The 16,283-nt window shown below is 45.3% G+C and overlaps 1 protein-coding gene across 2 annotated transcripts in view; it reads right to left on the bottom strand.

The window, feature by feature from the left end:
- Positions 1 to 14,249, bottom strand: part of DNAJC16 (DnaJ heat shock protein family (Hsp40) member C16) — a 34,475-nt gene extending 20,226 nt beyond the window's left edge. Inside the window, exons 1-4 of one of the 2 annotated variants that reach the window (XM_079140844.1) lie at positions 14,093 to 14,249; positions 12,129 to 12,313; positions 7,883 to 7,949; positions 5,762 to 6,098 (exon numbers count right to left, since the gene is read on the bottom strand). In XM_079140844.1, the coding sequence (XP_078996970.1) occupies positions 5,762 to 6,098; positions 7,883 to 7,949; positions 12,129 to 12,295 (571 nt within the window). In that variant the 5' untranslated portion in view covers positions 12,296 to 12,313; positions 14,093 to 14,249. The remainder of the gene's footprint in view (positions 1 to 5,761; positions 6,099 to 7,882; positions 7,950 to 12,128; positions 12,314 to 14,092) is intronic. The other variant, XM_079140845.1, reaches the window with a different exon arrangement.
- Positions 14,250 to 16,283: the final 2,034 nt, after the last annotated feature.

Raw genomic sequence — 16,283 nt, 5'->3', positions numbered from 1 at the left:
TTCAGGGACATTCTTTCTCCTGCCTCAGTACATTTACAGCAACATTTATTTTTTCTCCACCTCTGAAAATGCCTGAAGGGATGTCATGGGGCCCAGTAGAGGAATCTGCCACTGTCAAGTCTGGCTAAAAGTAAACCTGCTACTAAACAAACTATGAAGATGCAAAATGGTGTGAAATAAAACCAAGAAAACAGAGCTAAAGCGGAAAAAAAAAAAAAAAAAAAACCACACACACACACACATATATAAATATATATTTTTACCAATATGTAGGCAAATTTTTCTCCTAGATTATATGAGATCGTTACACCCAGCAAATACTTGAAAGAGAAGAATTCTTCTGCTTCTTTTTATTTTTGTTTTTTGGTGCTGGGGATTGAACCCAGGGCCTTGGGCATGCAAGGCAAGCACCCTACCAATGAGCTATATCCCCAGCTCCAGCTCTTCGTTTTTTGAGACAAGTTCTCACTATGTTGCCTGGGCTGTGAGCCTCTGGTTCAGCCTCCCAGGTAGCTGGACTGCAGGTACATACCACCAGCCCTGGCCAATTTTTTCTTTTAAAATAAGAAGTCATGGTGAATAATCACTGCACAGGTATCCAAATGGGGTCTCCCTGCAGCGATATTTGATCAAGATGCTCAACTAGAAATCAAATATCATTTCATTTCTTTCTGCACCTCTCAGCAAGCACTAGTATCCCGGGATGTTCTCACTGTATCTCTCAAGCTTTCTGAGAGTACATACCAGGACTTCTTTCTTTCTTTCTCTCTTCCTCTCTGTCTCTCTCTCCCCTCTCTTTCTTTTTCTTTCTTTCCCTCCCTCCCTCCCTTCCTTCCTTCCCAGGGATTGAACCCAGGGACACTCAACCACTGAGCCACATCCCCAGCCCTTTTTTATATTTTATTTAGACACAGGGTCTTGCTGAGTTGCTTAGGGCCTTACTAGGTTGCTGAGGCTGGCTTTGAACTTGTGATCCTCCTGCCTCAGCCTCCTGAGCTGCTGGGATTACAGGAGTATGCCACTGTGCCCAGTGGGATTTACTTGTTTCTGAAGCAGTGTGGTGCGGTGAGGTGTCTAAGAGCATGAGACTCCTGGGTTTGTACCCTGTAGGTAATGTCTCACAGGCATACCCGGCAGCAGTCACTGAGGCAATGGTGAATGGCCCACCATTCAGGCTGGACTGGAGCGCCATCCAGTGGACTTGTGATGCTTGCCTGCAGCCTTGGGAACATCCGCGATAGGCGGAGTTAATGACCTTTTCACTGGTTGATGCAGAAGGAGCCTCCCCTCACGTAAGCAGCTGCAGAGTCTATGTAACCAAAAGCTTGGTGCTCAATAAACAGATTTTGCTTCACCACCACCTCAAGTGAGTCCCTGGTGTCTGTGTGTAGGTGATGCTGTCACCCTCAGCCCTCCAAGGCAGAAACCCCGTTCAATAATACCCCAACATTAGCGCTCATTGGAAGTGTGACCTTGAATCTATTCCTTAACCATCTTCTGCATGTTTCCACATTCATAAAGCAGGGATAATAATAGTCTCTCCCTCACCGGGTTGCTTTGCAGATAAAGACAATCCGTACAAAGCATTTAGCACAACGGAAGGTAATGAAATGCTCAATCAGTAAAATTGTTATATATTCTTCAGTGTCTAAGGTAATAATTGGCACAGAAAAACTGATGAAAGAAAAAGGTTTAAGTGAGAATATAAGCTGGGCGTGGTGGCACGTGACTGTGATCCCAGGGATTCAGGAGGCTGAGGCAGGAGGATCACAAGTTTGAGGCCGGTCTGGACAACTTGGTAAGATCCTGTCTCAAAATAAAATATAGGAAAGCACCTGGGGGATGTAGCTCAGTGGTGCAGCACCCCCAGGTTCAATCCCCTGCACCAAAACCCAAAACAAACACAAAAAACAGAATGTGGGAGAAGTTCCCAGGTACCCGCCCTTCGTCTCCTTCAGCAGCCTATCTTCCTGCCTTTGCAGATGTGAGGAGGGTGTTACTTCTCTGCACACTCAGTTCCTCTTCGACTAAGTGGAGCACTCGCTCCCTGTGGCCGGGGATGGCGCTGCCCACTTCCGGGCCCTCCTCCCCGGCGCAGCTGCCCATGGCAGCGGTTTTGTACCCCAGCTGTTCCCACGTGGCACACTGTCTGCTCCCCTAAGAGCCGGGCACTTCTGCTCGGGGCAGGGCTGTTCCACTTCTTTCACACCCTGCAATTTAGGTACTTTATGTCATTCTGAGATGGTGTCCCAGCTTCCCCAGATCACTCAGCTAATCTCTGAGGCTGTCTCTGCGCCTGTCACTTCAAAATAGAAATACCGTCTCAGTGACTTCCTAAGGCGGTGACACCTCACAGCCGGGGGAACAGCCGTGGAGACCGTCCTGACCGCATCTCAACGTCACCGAACCACAACCACATGGCACCAGCCGTCAAGAATCCTCAGCCAATCTCAATGTTCCCAGAGGGAAAACGTCCCGTACAGCTAGCTCCCCGGTCTTCCGTGCGCAGGGCGCTCAGTGGACACGAGCTGGTGTTCCTCCACAGCGAGCGCTCCAACTCCCTTATTTCAAGCCACTTCTCCCCTGCCGACTGCCTCTCCGCTGCATCCCCTGCAACCGGCTAGCTCAGCGCAGAGTCCACCTGGACCCCTTTCTCCTCCTCCCATGGCTCACATTCAAATGGTTCCGGGACAGTCCTGCACGTGTCCATCTCTCCCTCTTCCTGCTGCCCTGGCTCAGTCAATGGCTGCTCTCTTGCCGGGGCTGGTACACTCCCTGCTTCGATTCCCTCCTTCTACAAATGCCCCTCAGACGGCCTCCCCAGCTGGCTTTCTGGCTGCAGACTGATCAAGCCACTCCTCTGCCACGGGCCTTTCATGCCCAGCTCCCTGGCCTGCCTTTCAGGCTCCTTCCTCCTCGGCTCCTGGCGCACTCTTCCTGCTTCCTCCTCTTTCGCCCATAGCCTCACCCGGCCACGAAGCTGCGGCTGGTCCCTGGGTGCTTTTTCTTTCCCTGCTGCCCTGCTCCCTTGGCCGTGATGCCACTCCTCGCTTTCCTGCTCAGCCAGTCTCCAGCCCTCTTCAAGGCTCAGTTCAAAACAAGTTAAGAGCAGTGCTCGTAGTCAGTGAGCTGAAGACAGTCAGGTAATACACCGAAGAGAGATTTTCAAAAGGGGTTTGTAAAACAGGCACTTAAAAGAAGTTTACTCTGGTGCTGGGCAGTACATGAATGGTACATGCCTGTAATCCCAGGCATGGGAGGCCAAGGCAGGAGGATCACAAGTGTGAGGCCAGCCTCAGCAATTCAATGAGACCCTGTCTCAAAATAGAAAGGGCTGGGGATGTGGATCAGTGGTGGAATGCCCATGGGTTCAGTCCCCAGTACCACTCCTGCCACCCCTGCCCCCGAATTTACTTTGGTAAACCACAAAACCCAGTTAATTAGAAATTCCCTAAGGCTCATTATTAGGTGCTTAGTACCTATCAGGCACTTGGCATAAGTTTTTCTCATTTAATCTTCATAACAATACTGCTGGTTTGACATTATTGCTCCTGCTTTAGAGGTGAAGAAACCTGGGTTAGATAATTTGTCAAAAGGACACAAAGAGAGTAAATGACAGGTTGAGACGTGAACACGGGTCTACCTGATCCCGAAGCTCATGGCTATAACCACTGCACCGTGCTGCCTCACACCATGTCCGTTTGCCTGGCGTGTTTAAAATGCAGTCTGGGCCCTGATCTAATTTTTTTTTTTTTTTTTTAATATTTTTAGTTGTAGATGGACTCGATACCTTTATTTATTTAATTTTATGTGGTGCTGAGGATCAAACCCAGTGCCGCACATGTGCTAGGCAAGAGCTGTACCCCTGAGCCACAGCCCAGGGCTGCCTGACCTGATTTTGGTCCTAACCGCACACTGACTTAGTGTTTATGCTCTGCTACGGGCCAATGTCAGCTCCTGGACTGGTTTTCGGTATACCATGGCGCATGGCATAAGATGTCGCCACCGCCTTTGTGATGAAGAAGCTGTGTAGTTCTGTGACTTCCACCTGATCTAGACTCTCATTTATTCACGGGTGGCCTACGGTAAACACTGCCTGACTGCCTACCACACTTCAGACACTGCCAAACTCCGTCCCTCAGCTTCTTCCAAGGACAGCTTCATTCAGTCTCAGGAAAGCACCTCACCAAACCTGAGGACCCACGTGCTTCCAGGCAACAGGTTCAATGCATCTGTTTTAGAATAACTGAACCAATGATTTCTAGCATTCTGCTCCCTCCAAAGAAATCCAAGCCTCTCAGCCCCTAGGGTTGGGTTTGTCCCTTTTCAGATACTCGAGAATTGGTCGGCTAATGCATACAAAACACACACACGAATGTAATCCAGTAATTCCAACTTTTAGGAGTGACTAAAATAAACATCCTTCTTGATTCCCTAATATTTTCCTGGCACTAAGAAGTAAATATGGGGCTGGGGCTGGGGCTGAGTGGTGGAGCGCTTATCTAGCATATGGGAGGCACTGGGTTTGATTCTCAGCGCACTGCATATAAATAAAAGAAAGGTTCATTGACAACTAAAAATAAAAATAAAAAAAGCAGTAAATATGGATGAAGCAGAGGTTAATCTGTACCCTACAGCCACTGGAGAGTGCTGTGGGCTGTGTTCTCCCCAAACTCCCATGTTGAAGCCATCACTTATTTATGCCATCTGGCAGGAGTTGGTGTCACCCTCGTGACAGGATTGGTGACCTTATAAGAAGAGATATGAGATGTGAGATACAGCAAGATGGCCTCCTGCAAGCCAGGAAAACCCTACCACGCTGGCGCCCTCACCTTGGTCTCACTGCCTCCAGAACTGCGAGATGTAAACTTACTGTCTAAGCCACATAGACTGCGGTATTTTGTTGAGGCAGCCTGAGTTAAGAAAGAGCCTGTGGCAAGAAATTAAGTCAAACTGTGCTCATCAGGATGAGCCCTCGTCCACAATGACAGGTGTCCTTGGAGGAGGTAGAGATACAAATAAAGATGCACAGAGAGACGACAGTGTGACTACACAGTGAGAAGCTGGTCATCTGCGAGCTGAGGCAGCCACAGAAGAAACCAAACCTACTGACACTTTGGTCTTGGACGTCTAGCCTTCAGAACTGTGAGAAGATAAACCTCTTTGTTCAGGCAACCAGGCTGTGGCATTTTGTTAAGGAGCCCTAGGAAACTAACACAGTGAAATGACAAGTAGCCTAGTTTCTGCAGTACCCACTGGCTTTAAAATTGATGCCCGAAGACAGGTGTGGTGGCACAGCCTGTAAACCCAGAGACTCAGGAGGCTGAGGCAGGAGGATCACAAGCTGGAGGCCGGCCTTGGCAATTCAGCAGGACTGTGTCTCAAAATAAAAATAAAAAGGGTCGGAGGAGGGTGTAGCTCAGTGGTAAAGTACCCTGGGTTCAATGCCCAGTGCCAAAACAAACAGAACCAAAAAACCCTCAATACTGAGGGCTGCTTTATCCAACCAATAATTAACTTTTCAGCTTCTTTATGTATTAAGTAGGCATCTAATGTACCTACAAAGCTTCCAGTAACGCAAAATCCAAGTGGCTTACACATTACCCCTCTGCAAAAATAAATCCTTGGAAAGCAGTCATCACCATGAACCCGTGAAGAGAGATCGAGCTAACTGCTCCCTTCTCCCAGTGGAGCATAAAATTCAAGAAAGATTAAAGTCACCTGGTATATAAGTCTCCCCCAAAGGACAGAATTATCTTACCCAGTCCTTCCAGTTCTTGGACTGCTTCTTTCCACACAGGCTCAATATGGATACAGCTGAAGCACCAATCGGAGGTGATCTTAATGAGGTAGGGTTTCTTGAAGCTATCTGGAACTACTTCGTTCACATAGTGGGAAAAGTGTAATAAATACTTCTCATCAATTGAGTCCCGTCGCTCAGAATTGAAAGGGAAGTGAAAAAATGATTCATCAAAATAAAAATTCTCATGGAAATGTCGGAAGCGGTACTCCCGCTGCTGCTGCTTCTGGTAATCCTGGCTCTCCCCAGCATCGCCGTAATGATCATAATGTGATCGCTTTTCTTCATTGGAAAGAATCTATAAAGAAAGAAAGATAAGAAATTGAAACCACAAAAAGGTTAAACCAAAGCACTTTTCTGAAGCAGCTGGAGAAGCAGGAAGAGTATAAAGGGAGAGATCTGGACATGATTAGTTACTCTAAACACCGTGGCTCAACATACGAGAAGCTTCTCTTCAAGAGAAACAGTGCAGACAACTGGAGACCAGAGTATTTCAGTTGTTTGGACGCTCGCGCCCAAGTCGGCATGAAAGACTCGGGCTACGTGGGGAAGCCCTTCTCCAAAACAAACAACGCAACCCTGGCCGCCAGGGCGCAGTCATGAGAAAACGAACTTGGTCAAAACTTAGGGACTGGAAAGTTCCCCATTGGGATCCAGGCAGGGAAAGCTGTGAACACCAGAGCAGCCACAGAATGGAGGCCAGGGCCTGTGTGTTAGCTGACGTTGCTTTACCTAAAAATGCCTCTGAAGTCTAGCATTCGAGAACCTGTTCAGGACGATGAGTCAACCTGAGCTAGGTGGGCTCTTGGGGAGAGAGAACAAGAGACCCTTCCTTGAGGGAGACCTGATCTGTGAGCAGGACTGGCCACGCGTGTCGCTTTAGTGAGATGAACGACACCTCCAGGGCAGGCCTGCCCCAGATCAACCAGAACAAAGGCACGATCAATGTCAGTGTCACCAAAGACTGCACAACGTGCCCACACTGATTTATGGCTGGACTGCTGACACAAGAAACATTCCTGAACCCCGAATATTAAATGGTTGACCCAGAACTTGATTTTCACAAAAGCTTGCCTGGGAGCCTGCACTTCCCTGCCCAGGAAAGTGCTCAACACGCTCCATCCTGGGTGGTCACTCAGCTTCCTAAAAGGCCAGGTGTCCACGCCCTGCTCTTTGCTTGTGTGCTCCTTCCCACACATCCTGAAATTTCTCTTTTCCACCTTGTAAGTCAAGAGTCTATCTGGGCCAAGCTGAAGTTCCATTGCCCCTATGAAGGGACCTCTTTGGACCTGTCTGGTGACAAACCTATGAGTTCAGAAGGAAATACTATCAGGAAGCCAGGGAATTCTCTGTTAAGCTCATTCCAGACCAAGCTTCTTGGGATGGTATGCTGGAAGATTAATGAAAACCTAGTGTTTAAATGTATTGGTAACATTGTGTCACTGTAATAAATACAGGCAGATGGTGGTGATTCTTTTTTTTTTTTTTTTTTTTTTTTTTTGGTACTGGGCATTGAACCCAGGGGCACTTAACCACTGAGCCATATCCCCAGTCCTTTTTGTTTTTTACTTTGAGACAGGGTTTTGTGAAGTTGCTTGGGGCCTTGCTAAGTTGCTGAGGCTGACTTGAATGTGGGATCCTCCTACCTCAGCCTCCCAAGCCAATGGGACCACATGAGTCTTTAACATAAGTATCTACAAAGATAACAAAGCCACATTCTGGGTAATTTTACAATTCTAATTAAAACTTTAAAATAGGTGGGACTTGGGTCTGGGGCTGTAGCTTAGCAGTTGAGCACTTGCCTCGCAAGTGTGAGGCACTGGGTTAGACCCTCAGAACCACATAAACAAACAAAATAAAGGTACTGTGTCCATCTCTAACTAATAAACATAAAAATAAAATAAAATAGGCAGGACTTTTTAAGAGCTGGTGTTCAGGCACTTATTTTAACACACTGGATGTGACAAGTAGGTTTTCTCCACCATTATTCAGAAACGGTCAGGGTGTGCTTTTCAGGAAGGACATTCTAGAACTGATCACCCAAGTCAAAGAGCTAGCGGATGCACCAGTTTGACACAGTACCTCGTAAGCCTTGCTGATCTGAATGAACTTGTCTTCTGCTCCAGGATCTTTGTTTTTGTCAGGATGCCTGAAACACAGAGAGGCAGCCAGTGAGATAAGATTTCATTTTTTACACACAATTATTTAACATCCTTACATACTCAGTTCACATCAGAGGCAAATGGAGGCCATTTTGTTAGGACAGTTCCTTAAAATAAGTGGTAGAAGCAATCAGTAGCTTCACAGGACTCTGTAAGTGAAATTTTGAAATAGGTGACTTTCTTTCAGTTGGGCACATTTTCAAAGTACCAGATAACATGGCACTTCTCTGAGAGGGGAGATTTGTGCCTGTCTTTCCTGTTTCCCAGTGCTGCTCAGGTGGGCTCCGGCTAAATCACTTATCCTAAGAACTGATGTTTTCTCCCAGGATGGCAACGTTCCTTCACATTAGATTGATACTGAGGCAGGTGTGTCTCGTACAATACAGGCGGGCCTGGGACATAGCTTTTAGGATCCACAGCAATGCAGGTTCCTAGGAGCATCTCGCTGCTAACTTTCACATCAGAACACTTTAGTTTTCATTACAACTCTGGTTGTCCATTCTGCCTTTTACCTATGAACGGATAAAGACTTTCTAAGACCATGTGTTTAAAGTTGTGAAAATGTCTACAGTTCATGCAAGTTACTTTAACTATATCAACTAAATCTTCAACATTTGCTGTTCTACAGTGGGTAACAACTGTCTCCATCTTGAAGTTGGGTATTACTCTATGATCCTTTTGTATTTATACTAATTTCAGCTTTGGGGCTTTTAAACTCCTGGGAAGTCAGGACTAGATTTACGTCCATGCGCCCCAGCAAGACCTAAATCTGTGTTTTGTATAGATTGATTTTTCAACATTCATTTTATTAAGAGACCCTGTATAACAAAAGTCTTCATGTAACCACCTCTGCTAACCTGTACTAAGTCTCCTCTGGCAAAAGTTCTGGAAAGAAAATAATTCACAGGAAAGCAAATGACTACTAAAAACACACCATGTGTCTTGGAAAAAAAAAAATCTACAATTTGACTAACTTATTCTGGTCTCTCTAAAAACAAGGAAACTTCAAAATAGTGGACTCTTGAATGTGGACATCATTCCTCCTTCATCATTTAATCCTTGCTATGGATGTCAGTGGGGAAAAAAAAATCCTGGCTAGGAATAATGAAATCAGCATGATATAAAGAAGGAGAAGGTGGCTCCAAAGCATGGTTCTGAACGACAAAAAAAAAAAAAAAAAAAAAAAAAAAAAAAAAAAAAAAAAACCCAAAAAAAAACAAAGTCTTTCCAATATTCAAATTTAGGCTAAAGGTTGAGTAGATAAAATTATGCAGTCATACAAATGATTTAATGTAAAGAACTTGGGGGAGAAGGGTAGAAAGGGGTTTTTCGGGAGACTGAAGCAGAGTCTCATAGGCAGCTGGGTTAGGGAACACGGATCCTGCCACAGGATGGTCAAGGCTCAAGAACCAAGGAGAGCGCAAGACAGCGTCAGCTTAGAAAGAGCATTTTGCTAAATGTGGGAAGATACTGCAAAGTTGAAATCATTTAGAAAAGGGTAAGTTCAGCCCTACCAAAGTATCCTCCAATGCTGTTTTCAATGAATATGAAATTATCTCATGAGCTGTAATATGATATGCACCCTTTATATTCCAATGAAGAAAATACCGTGCATGGTACCTCTTGGCTATTCAGTGACCACCAAAGGAAAAAAGCAAAGAGAAAAATATAACAAAGAAGGAGACGATATAATTTACCATGCAGTTGGCTGAACATGTCTTACCAATTTGTTTTTGTTGGGGTAGAAGGACATTTTTATTTTGCTAATATGGATGACAAATGAAAAGTATCTAGGAGAAAACTTAATTATTGTGAGAGAAATACTGTTTTCCTGAGAGGAAAAAGGCAATTTCAAGTGGTTTTACCAAACAAGGGAAGATTCCTGTGAAGTCCAAGAAACATTTAATGCATCACTTAGTAAAATATGATCTAACAACTACTCCTCCCTGCTACAGTTCATTCTGAAAGGTCAAACTGGGAAACAGATTTTTTCAGTGTACATGAAATCTTATGAAACTACTATGAAGTGAAACAGAAACTATTCCAAATGATAAAACGTTGCCATGGCCAAAGCAGCAGAAAATAACAGTTCAGTAGAGATAAAAAAGTAAAATAAAATTTTAAATTTTCTCTAGATGACACTATATATTTCTAAGGTGATGAATTACTCCTAGAGAGAATCTAATTACAGAAGAGAAGTATATGACTCATTTAATTAATATCATAACACCCCTTTCAGCTCTGAAAGACAGATTTAAAAAAGTCAAAGCAGCACAATTGAATAGGTCCCATAGCCCCAAGCTATCTTTCTTGCTCTGAACTACTGTCCCAGGCTACGCCCTGTCCAAGTGTGTGCTGTCACCTTGTGGATTAACTGCTGGCTTATATATTTTGCCTTAAATACTAAGAAGCAAGAATTTGAAATGCGATTGAGAGCAAAGTGTGTGTGTGTGTGTGTGTGTGTGTGTACCTGTGTGTGTGTATTTATATATATAATTTTTTTTTTTTTTTTGTACTGGGAATTGAGCTCAGAGACACTTTACCACTGAGCCACATCCCCAGCCCTTTTATTTTTATTTTGAGTCTCATTAAATTGCTTAGGGCCTTGCTAAATTGTTGAGGCTGGCCTCGAAGTTGTGATCCTGTCTCAGCCTCCAGAGCCACTACGGTTACAGGTGTGTGCACCTGCAACTGGTTCAAAAGTTTATATTTTAAACTACCTTTTACCTTAATTGCAACTAGGCCAGTTCTAAGACATATCTGCTTAATGAAGAAGAAGGTGCCACGCAGAGTCAGGCACAGTCATCCACAGGTGGCAACTTGGCTCCTGCCTGGCTTCCTGCTCTCCTTCAGCTACTTCCCCACTGGACACTAACCTGCTCATGCTTACTTGGGTACAGATGGGCAAATGACCAAAAGCAAAAAACCTGCAAAAGCAAAACAACCCCCCAAAAACTAATGGCATGGAGGCCAAACCATGGAACTCAGAGGTAACACACCTTTACCAACCCTGAGCCTTGATTTTCTCATCTGTACAACAGGGCCAAGGATATCCTCTTTCAAAGGTTAATTATAAGGTTTCAATGAAATAAGATGCATAAAACCTGAAGGCTAGTATGCAGTAGGTGCTCAATGACAGCACCTATTACAAACTTTCCTTCACTGCTTATGGTTGTTTCAACCTGTGTTCTTTCCATCCTTCTTTCTGCTGCTTCCCCAATAGCTACATAATCCAACAATTCTTCTGTGGCATGGCCAAAGTTTTGGTGGGAAAATCAATGGTGTCTGTCCAGAATGAGTTTTAGACTTACTGTTATTCTGCCAACAATAGAAAAGATTGATTTTACTAAAAAAATTTTTTAACAGTTATATACACAGTTCCTGAATATTATTTTTTAAATTGAAGACAAAAAGCTCTTACGCTGAACATTTTTGTGTGTATGTACTGTGAATTAAACTCAGGGGTCCTTTATGGCTGAGCTACAACCCCAGCCCTTTTTACTTTTTATTTTGAGACAGGTCTGGCTAAGTTGTTCAGGGTCTCGCCAGTTGCTGAGGCTGGCTTGAACATGTAATCCTCCTGCTTCAGCCTCCTGAGTTGCTGGGATTACAGGCGTGCATCACTGTGCCTAGCCCTAAATTGTTTATTAAAGCTGAAAAATTAGTAATTTGGGGCTGGGGAGGTAGCTCAGTGGTAGAACAATTCCCTAGCATGTGTGAGGGGCCCCCGGTTGAATTCCGAAGCACTTTGATTTTTTAAGAGAACATGAAATATGGTGTTCCTCTCAGAAATTATACTCATAAAGAATTAGTTTATGAATAGCATAAGATGAAAAGGTTAGCTTATCCATTGTTGATTACACTGTTTAAAAAAATTAAAGTTTCTTCATACTTTAGTTTAACACTAACTATGCTAATAGTACTAAGGCAAGTCTTTAAGCCAAAGCGTTCCTAAAAGGGAATTCCATAGTAAATATAATCTTGAATCTTACCACTGAAAATTATAGTACATAAATGTTAGCTCTACATAAATATTCTAGACAAATATGTATATATAAATTGAACACAGAAACAGAGACAAATATAAGTTAACTACGATTGCGGCTTCCATCCCTTGCTGAGACTTCTTAGCTTATATTAAACTTCCATTTCTTTGTTTCACCTACCATTCCCGGGCGAGCTTCTTATAAGCCTTTTTAATATCAGCCTGACTGGCTGTTCGGCTGACCCCTAGGACTCTGTATGGGTCAAAATCCAACGCAGACAGAATTTGCAGGATCAGAACCAGAACTATCAAGAACTGCCAGGAAATGCTCAATTTTTTCACTTCCATTTCTCTTCCTTTCCAGAGCTGAAATGATTGAAGAGGCAGTAAGTTTCAGTGGTAGAAACCTGGACAGTCTTGCTTTTTAGGTAAAGGTATAAGATATACAGATGAAAAACAAAATAAACAAAAGCTATTTTGCAGGAAATACGTCAAGCTGTTTGACCGTATTGTTTAAAATCAACAATCTCACTACCACTTTTGAATATCACAATTAAGAACTACTATAGATGAAAAGATGAGTGATAAGAATAGCAGCTCTCCAGAATCCTTGGATTAGAAAAGCTTTAGGAATGACTGAAAATGAGTGAGATGAAGAAATAATAAGTGAAAATGCGAAAACATAAGTAGGATAATCAGGGTAACTACATCTCAAATACATAATTTCATCTATCCTGACAGATCACTTAAAATAGGTGGCTTAAGATGACTTCACTGACAATATTAAATAAACTCATGAAGTCACAAGATTTACCATGTGCTAAACTACAGAAGGAAATCACCGTGGAGCTGCTGGACTTTCAGTAAGTACAAGGAAAAAAGCGAAATGCTCTAAGCAAGACTTAGTATGCCTCAATTCCATTTTTTTCTCACTGCGTCCATCCGAACCAGAAAAATGTCAAACTTCTCTTTAATTTAATCATTACCAATTAGGTAATTATAAATGGACACTTCAGATGAGAAAAAGCGGTTGATATTTAGTTTTCCAGGTAAAGGAGAAATAATGGCAAAGATTGAAGAATAGGCATGGTCTTAAACTGTTTTAAGCTCCACCTCTGGTCAGTGTAGTGATTGAGTTCATTTTAAGTTTTGGAATAATCCTGGAGGGTTAATGAGCAAGGTAGGGCTGGTATGACAGACATTCACACCCCAAGATTATGATCTTTGTTATAACATACAATGCTTTCTCCACGGGTCACCTTCGTCTTGACTTCCCATAAACTACTCGTTAAGGTTCAAATGTGTAATGTGACACTTCACTCAAAAGGGGCGAAGTTAACGGCAGTGAATTTTTGACAAGTGGAAGACTAACGCTGCCTGGGAGGCCTCACAAAATTGATTCACCTGCTGACCAATGCTTAGAATTGCATGCAAGCCGAATAAATCCTAAAGCAGCTTCTTCCTAAAGACAACCTGTTCCGCTGTGTCCTAAAGCGAAAAGAAGAACGTGAAGGCGATGTGGTTACTGGGTAAGCACTTGGGTTTGGGAAGCGGACTCCACCGTCCTCCCCGGGACGGGTTACCGAAACTTGCTAAGCCTGTGTCCTTACTCATAAAATGGGAATGGATAACACCACCTGGAAGGATCGTCACGGGGACTAAAGGCGTGTAAAGGACCGAGCGGGGTCGACAGAGGCGGTGCTGTCACTGGTTCCGCCACGCAGTGCTGCACTGCCTTATTCAACTGTGTCAGTCCGGTCCCTTCGGTTGGAGGTGCGGGGCGGGGGTTGTGAAGTTCTTGGCGGACAGTCTCGAGCTCCACGGTGCCGGCCTCAGGGCAGCGAGCCACCTGCCCAACAGGTAGGCTGCCCGCCCTCGGGGCAGCATCCCCGGGACCAGCCGGCGGCTCCCGGGGACACGCTCTAGGGCTCAGCCGGGCCTCGAGCTCCCGCCGCAGGTCGCAACCTTCCAGGAGGCGGCCCCCTCCCCCGCCGCCCCCGAGAGCCCTGGGCTGGGCCCTGTCGGCTCCGGGTTTCCCCCGGGCCCAGCGGGGACCCGGAACGAGAGGGAACTGACGGGAGATCCCTGAGCCTGCCCGGCCCCGCCGCGTCCGCGGCTCCGCGCGTCACGCCGGGAAGGAGTTACCGGGAAAGGGCACCGGCCCAACCGGCTGCAGCGTCCGTACTCCAGCTATTCCGCCGGGCCGGGAGCTTCCCGTCCACACCAGCGCTCACCCCGGGCAGGGGAGGGGAAAGAGGCGGGGACCCGGCAGAGGGAAGGCACGTGACACTTAAAGGGTCCGTGCACCAGAGTCACCGACTGACCGGAGGTAGAGCCTCTCCTTGGCGAATATATTTTGACCCTTGCCACACGCCGTAGACGCATGGACCTGGCCCGGTTGCTATAGGAACGAGGCGCACTCTTTGGCTGGATCCAAAGGGTTGATCGTGACCAAAGAGACCGAGACGTGCCTCCTAGCGAGGCCAAGTCGCTATGCATTACGGGATGCCAGGAAGACCTCCCCGATTCAAGGCGGGGTTTCCACTCCTACCAGGAGATGGCCCTCGTCTAGCAACGGTTACTAGGGTGGGGAAGCGATAGCTGGTCCCTGTTCTCTTTAACCCTATTCATAGAATCCTGGAGCGTCAGAGTTGGTCGGGGCCGTAGGGATCCTTTCTAGTCTAACTCCTCCGTATGCTGAGGCCCAGAGAAGGGCAGGAACCTACCCAAGTCCTTGAGTCCCGACTCCCAGTCCTGTTCACCAGTAAGGGAGCTCACCCTAGGATGCATAGAGGCCCAGGTGAATGAGGTAACCTTTCTCTGAACCATCAGCGGTCCCGTGCGGGTACAAAGAAAGCCTTCACATCTCCCTGCCCTGTTCTTAGTTTTCTGTCCTTTGCATTTATCACTATCCGTACCTTTTATTTGTTTATGTTTTATGATATGTGAAGAGTTACGGAAAACAATATTCCTATAAGACAGCTCACCAAGAAAAATGGAGGGACGGTGTGGCTTTGGAAGGAGGGAGGAGAAAATTGGCCAAACATTAAAACCTCTCCCAGAGCATTCTTTCCTGATAGTGGGCCCTGGGGAAAAGGGGCAGACACTGAATGCTGGGTCCTAAACCTTGACCTTCCCCCATGGCAAATTAGTCCTAAATACCAAGTGGGTCACATTTGACTACTCATCCCTCAGGATCCCAACTCTCATCTCCCCAGACAACAATGAATTTCAACCTTTTTTATAACTACCCTCCTAAATTAAAGTTTTAACCGGTTCAACTAGCCGCTGATGGTCAAAGCTGCACGTACACAGCTTCCAAAGATTACATCGTCATACCCTATAAAACCAAAATCCCCTCTGTAACTGATGGCCATTTTCCCATCCGGAAAATGGGCCCTCAACGGTGCCGCACCGTCGAGTCTGCGAGGGAATCAAGTCTTCTCTGAATCTGCTGAGGTCTGGTTCCCATCCTTCTGCGATTATAATCTGTCTCCCCGCTGGCATGTAAGCTCCTGAGGGCAGGAGTTTTTTGTGGTGCTGGAGATGGAACTCAGGGCCTTAGTTATGCAAGGCTCTTTCACTGAGGTACATCCTCAGCCCTTAAAGGGTTTTCTCAGTATGGTCCACCTGTATATTCTCCACCTCTGCACAGACCTTGGCACCTGCAGGCTCGAATACTTGTGAAATAAATGAAAGGAAGGAGCTGTTTTGGGGTTTCTCCAGTGCTGGGGACTGAACTGAGGCTCTCAATTGCATGCTAGGCGAGCACTCTCATCATTGAACTACACCCCAGCCCCTGAGCTACCGTGACCACATTTGTTAAGCCAAACTTAGAGGAATCCATTGTTTTGGACTGAGCTTTCGTACTAAACACCAACAGATCAAAATAGTCTCTCTTGCCAAAATTCAGTCACCATGCCAAAGACAGGCAGTTTATATGACCAGAGAAATCAGGAAAGAGAGAGATAATAGTTAAATCCCCAAACAAGCCAGTTTTAGCCAACATGATAAGTCTCCTCTGTTTTAACCTGTGCAAGGAAAATAACTTTGAAACAACCGATCTGCTTTGTTTCCTCTTTCTGCTTTCCTTATCTTTTTTCTCTACAATCAACCACCACTGCTCAGTTTATCAGAATGTTCATTCTATGGGATGAAGTGTTTCATGATTTTTGAATCATGAAGCAAATTCAGATCTTTACATTTGTAGTTTTGTTTTGAAATATTCCAAGGTAGGTTCTTGGTTAAAGTGGGTAGAGTCAAGTCCAGTGTAGTGGTGCATGCCTATAGTCTCAGAGACTCAGGAGGCTGTGGACAATCTCAAGTTTGAGGCCAG

The sequence above is a fragment of the Sciurus vulgaris genome, assembly GCF_902686455.1.
Source record: "Sciurus vulgaris genome assembly, chromosome: 1".
Lineage (NCBI taxonomy): Eukaryota > Metazoa > Chordata > Mammalia > Rodentia > Sciuridae > Sciurus > Sciurus vulgaris.
The sequence above is the reverse complement of the archived record's forward strand: the minus strand, read 5'-3'. Positions and strand labels throughout refer to the sequence as shown.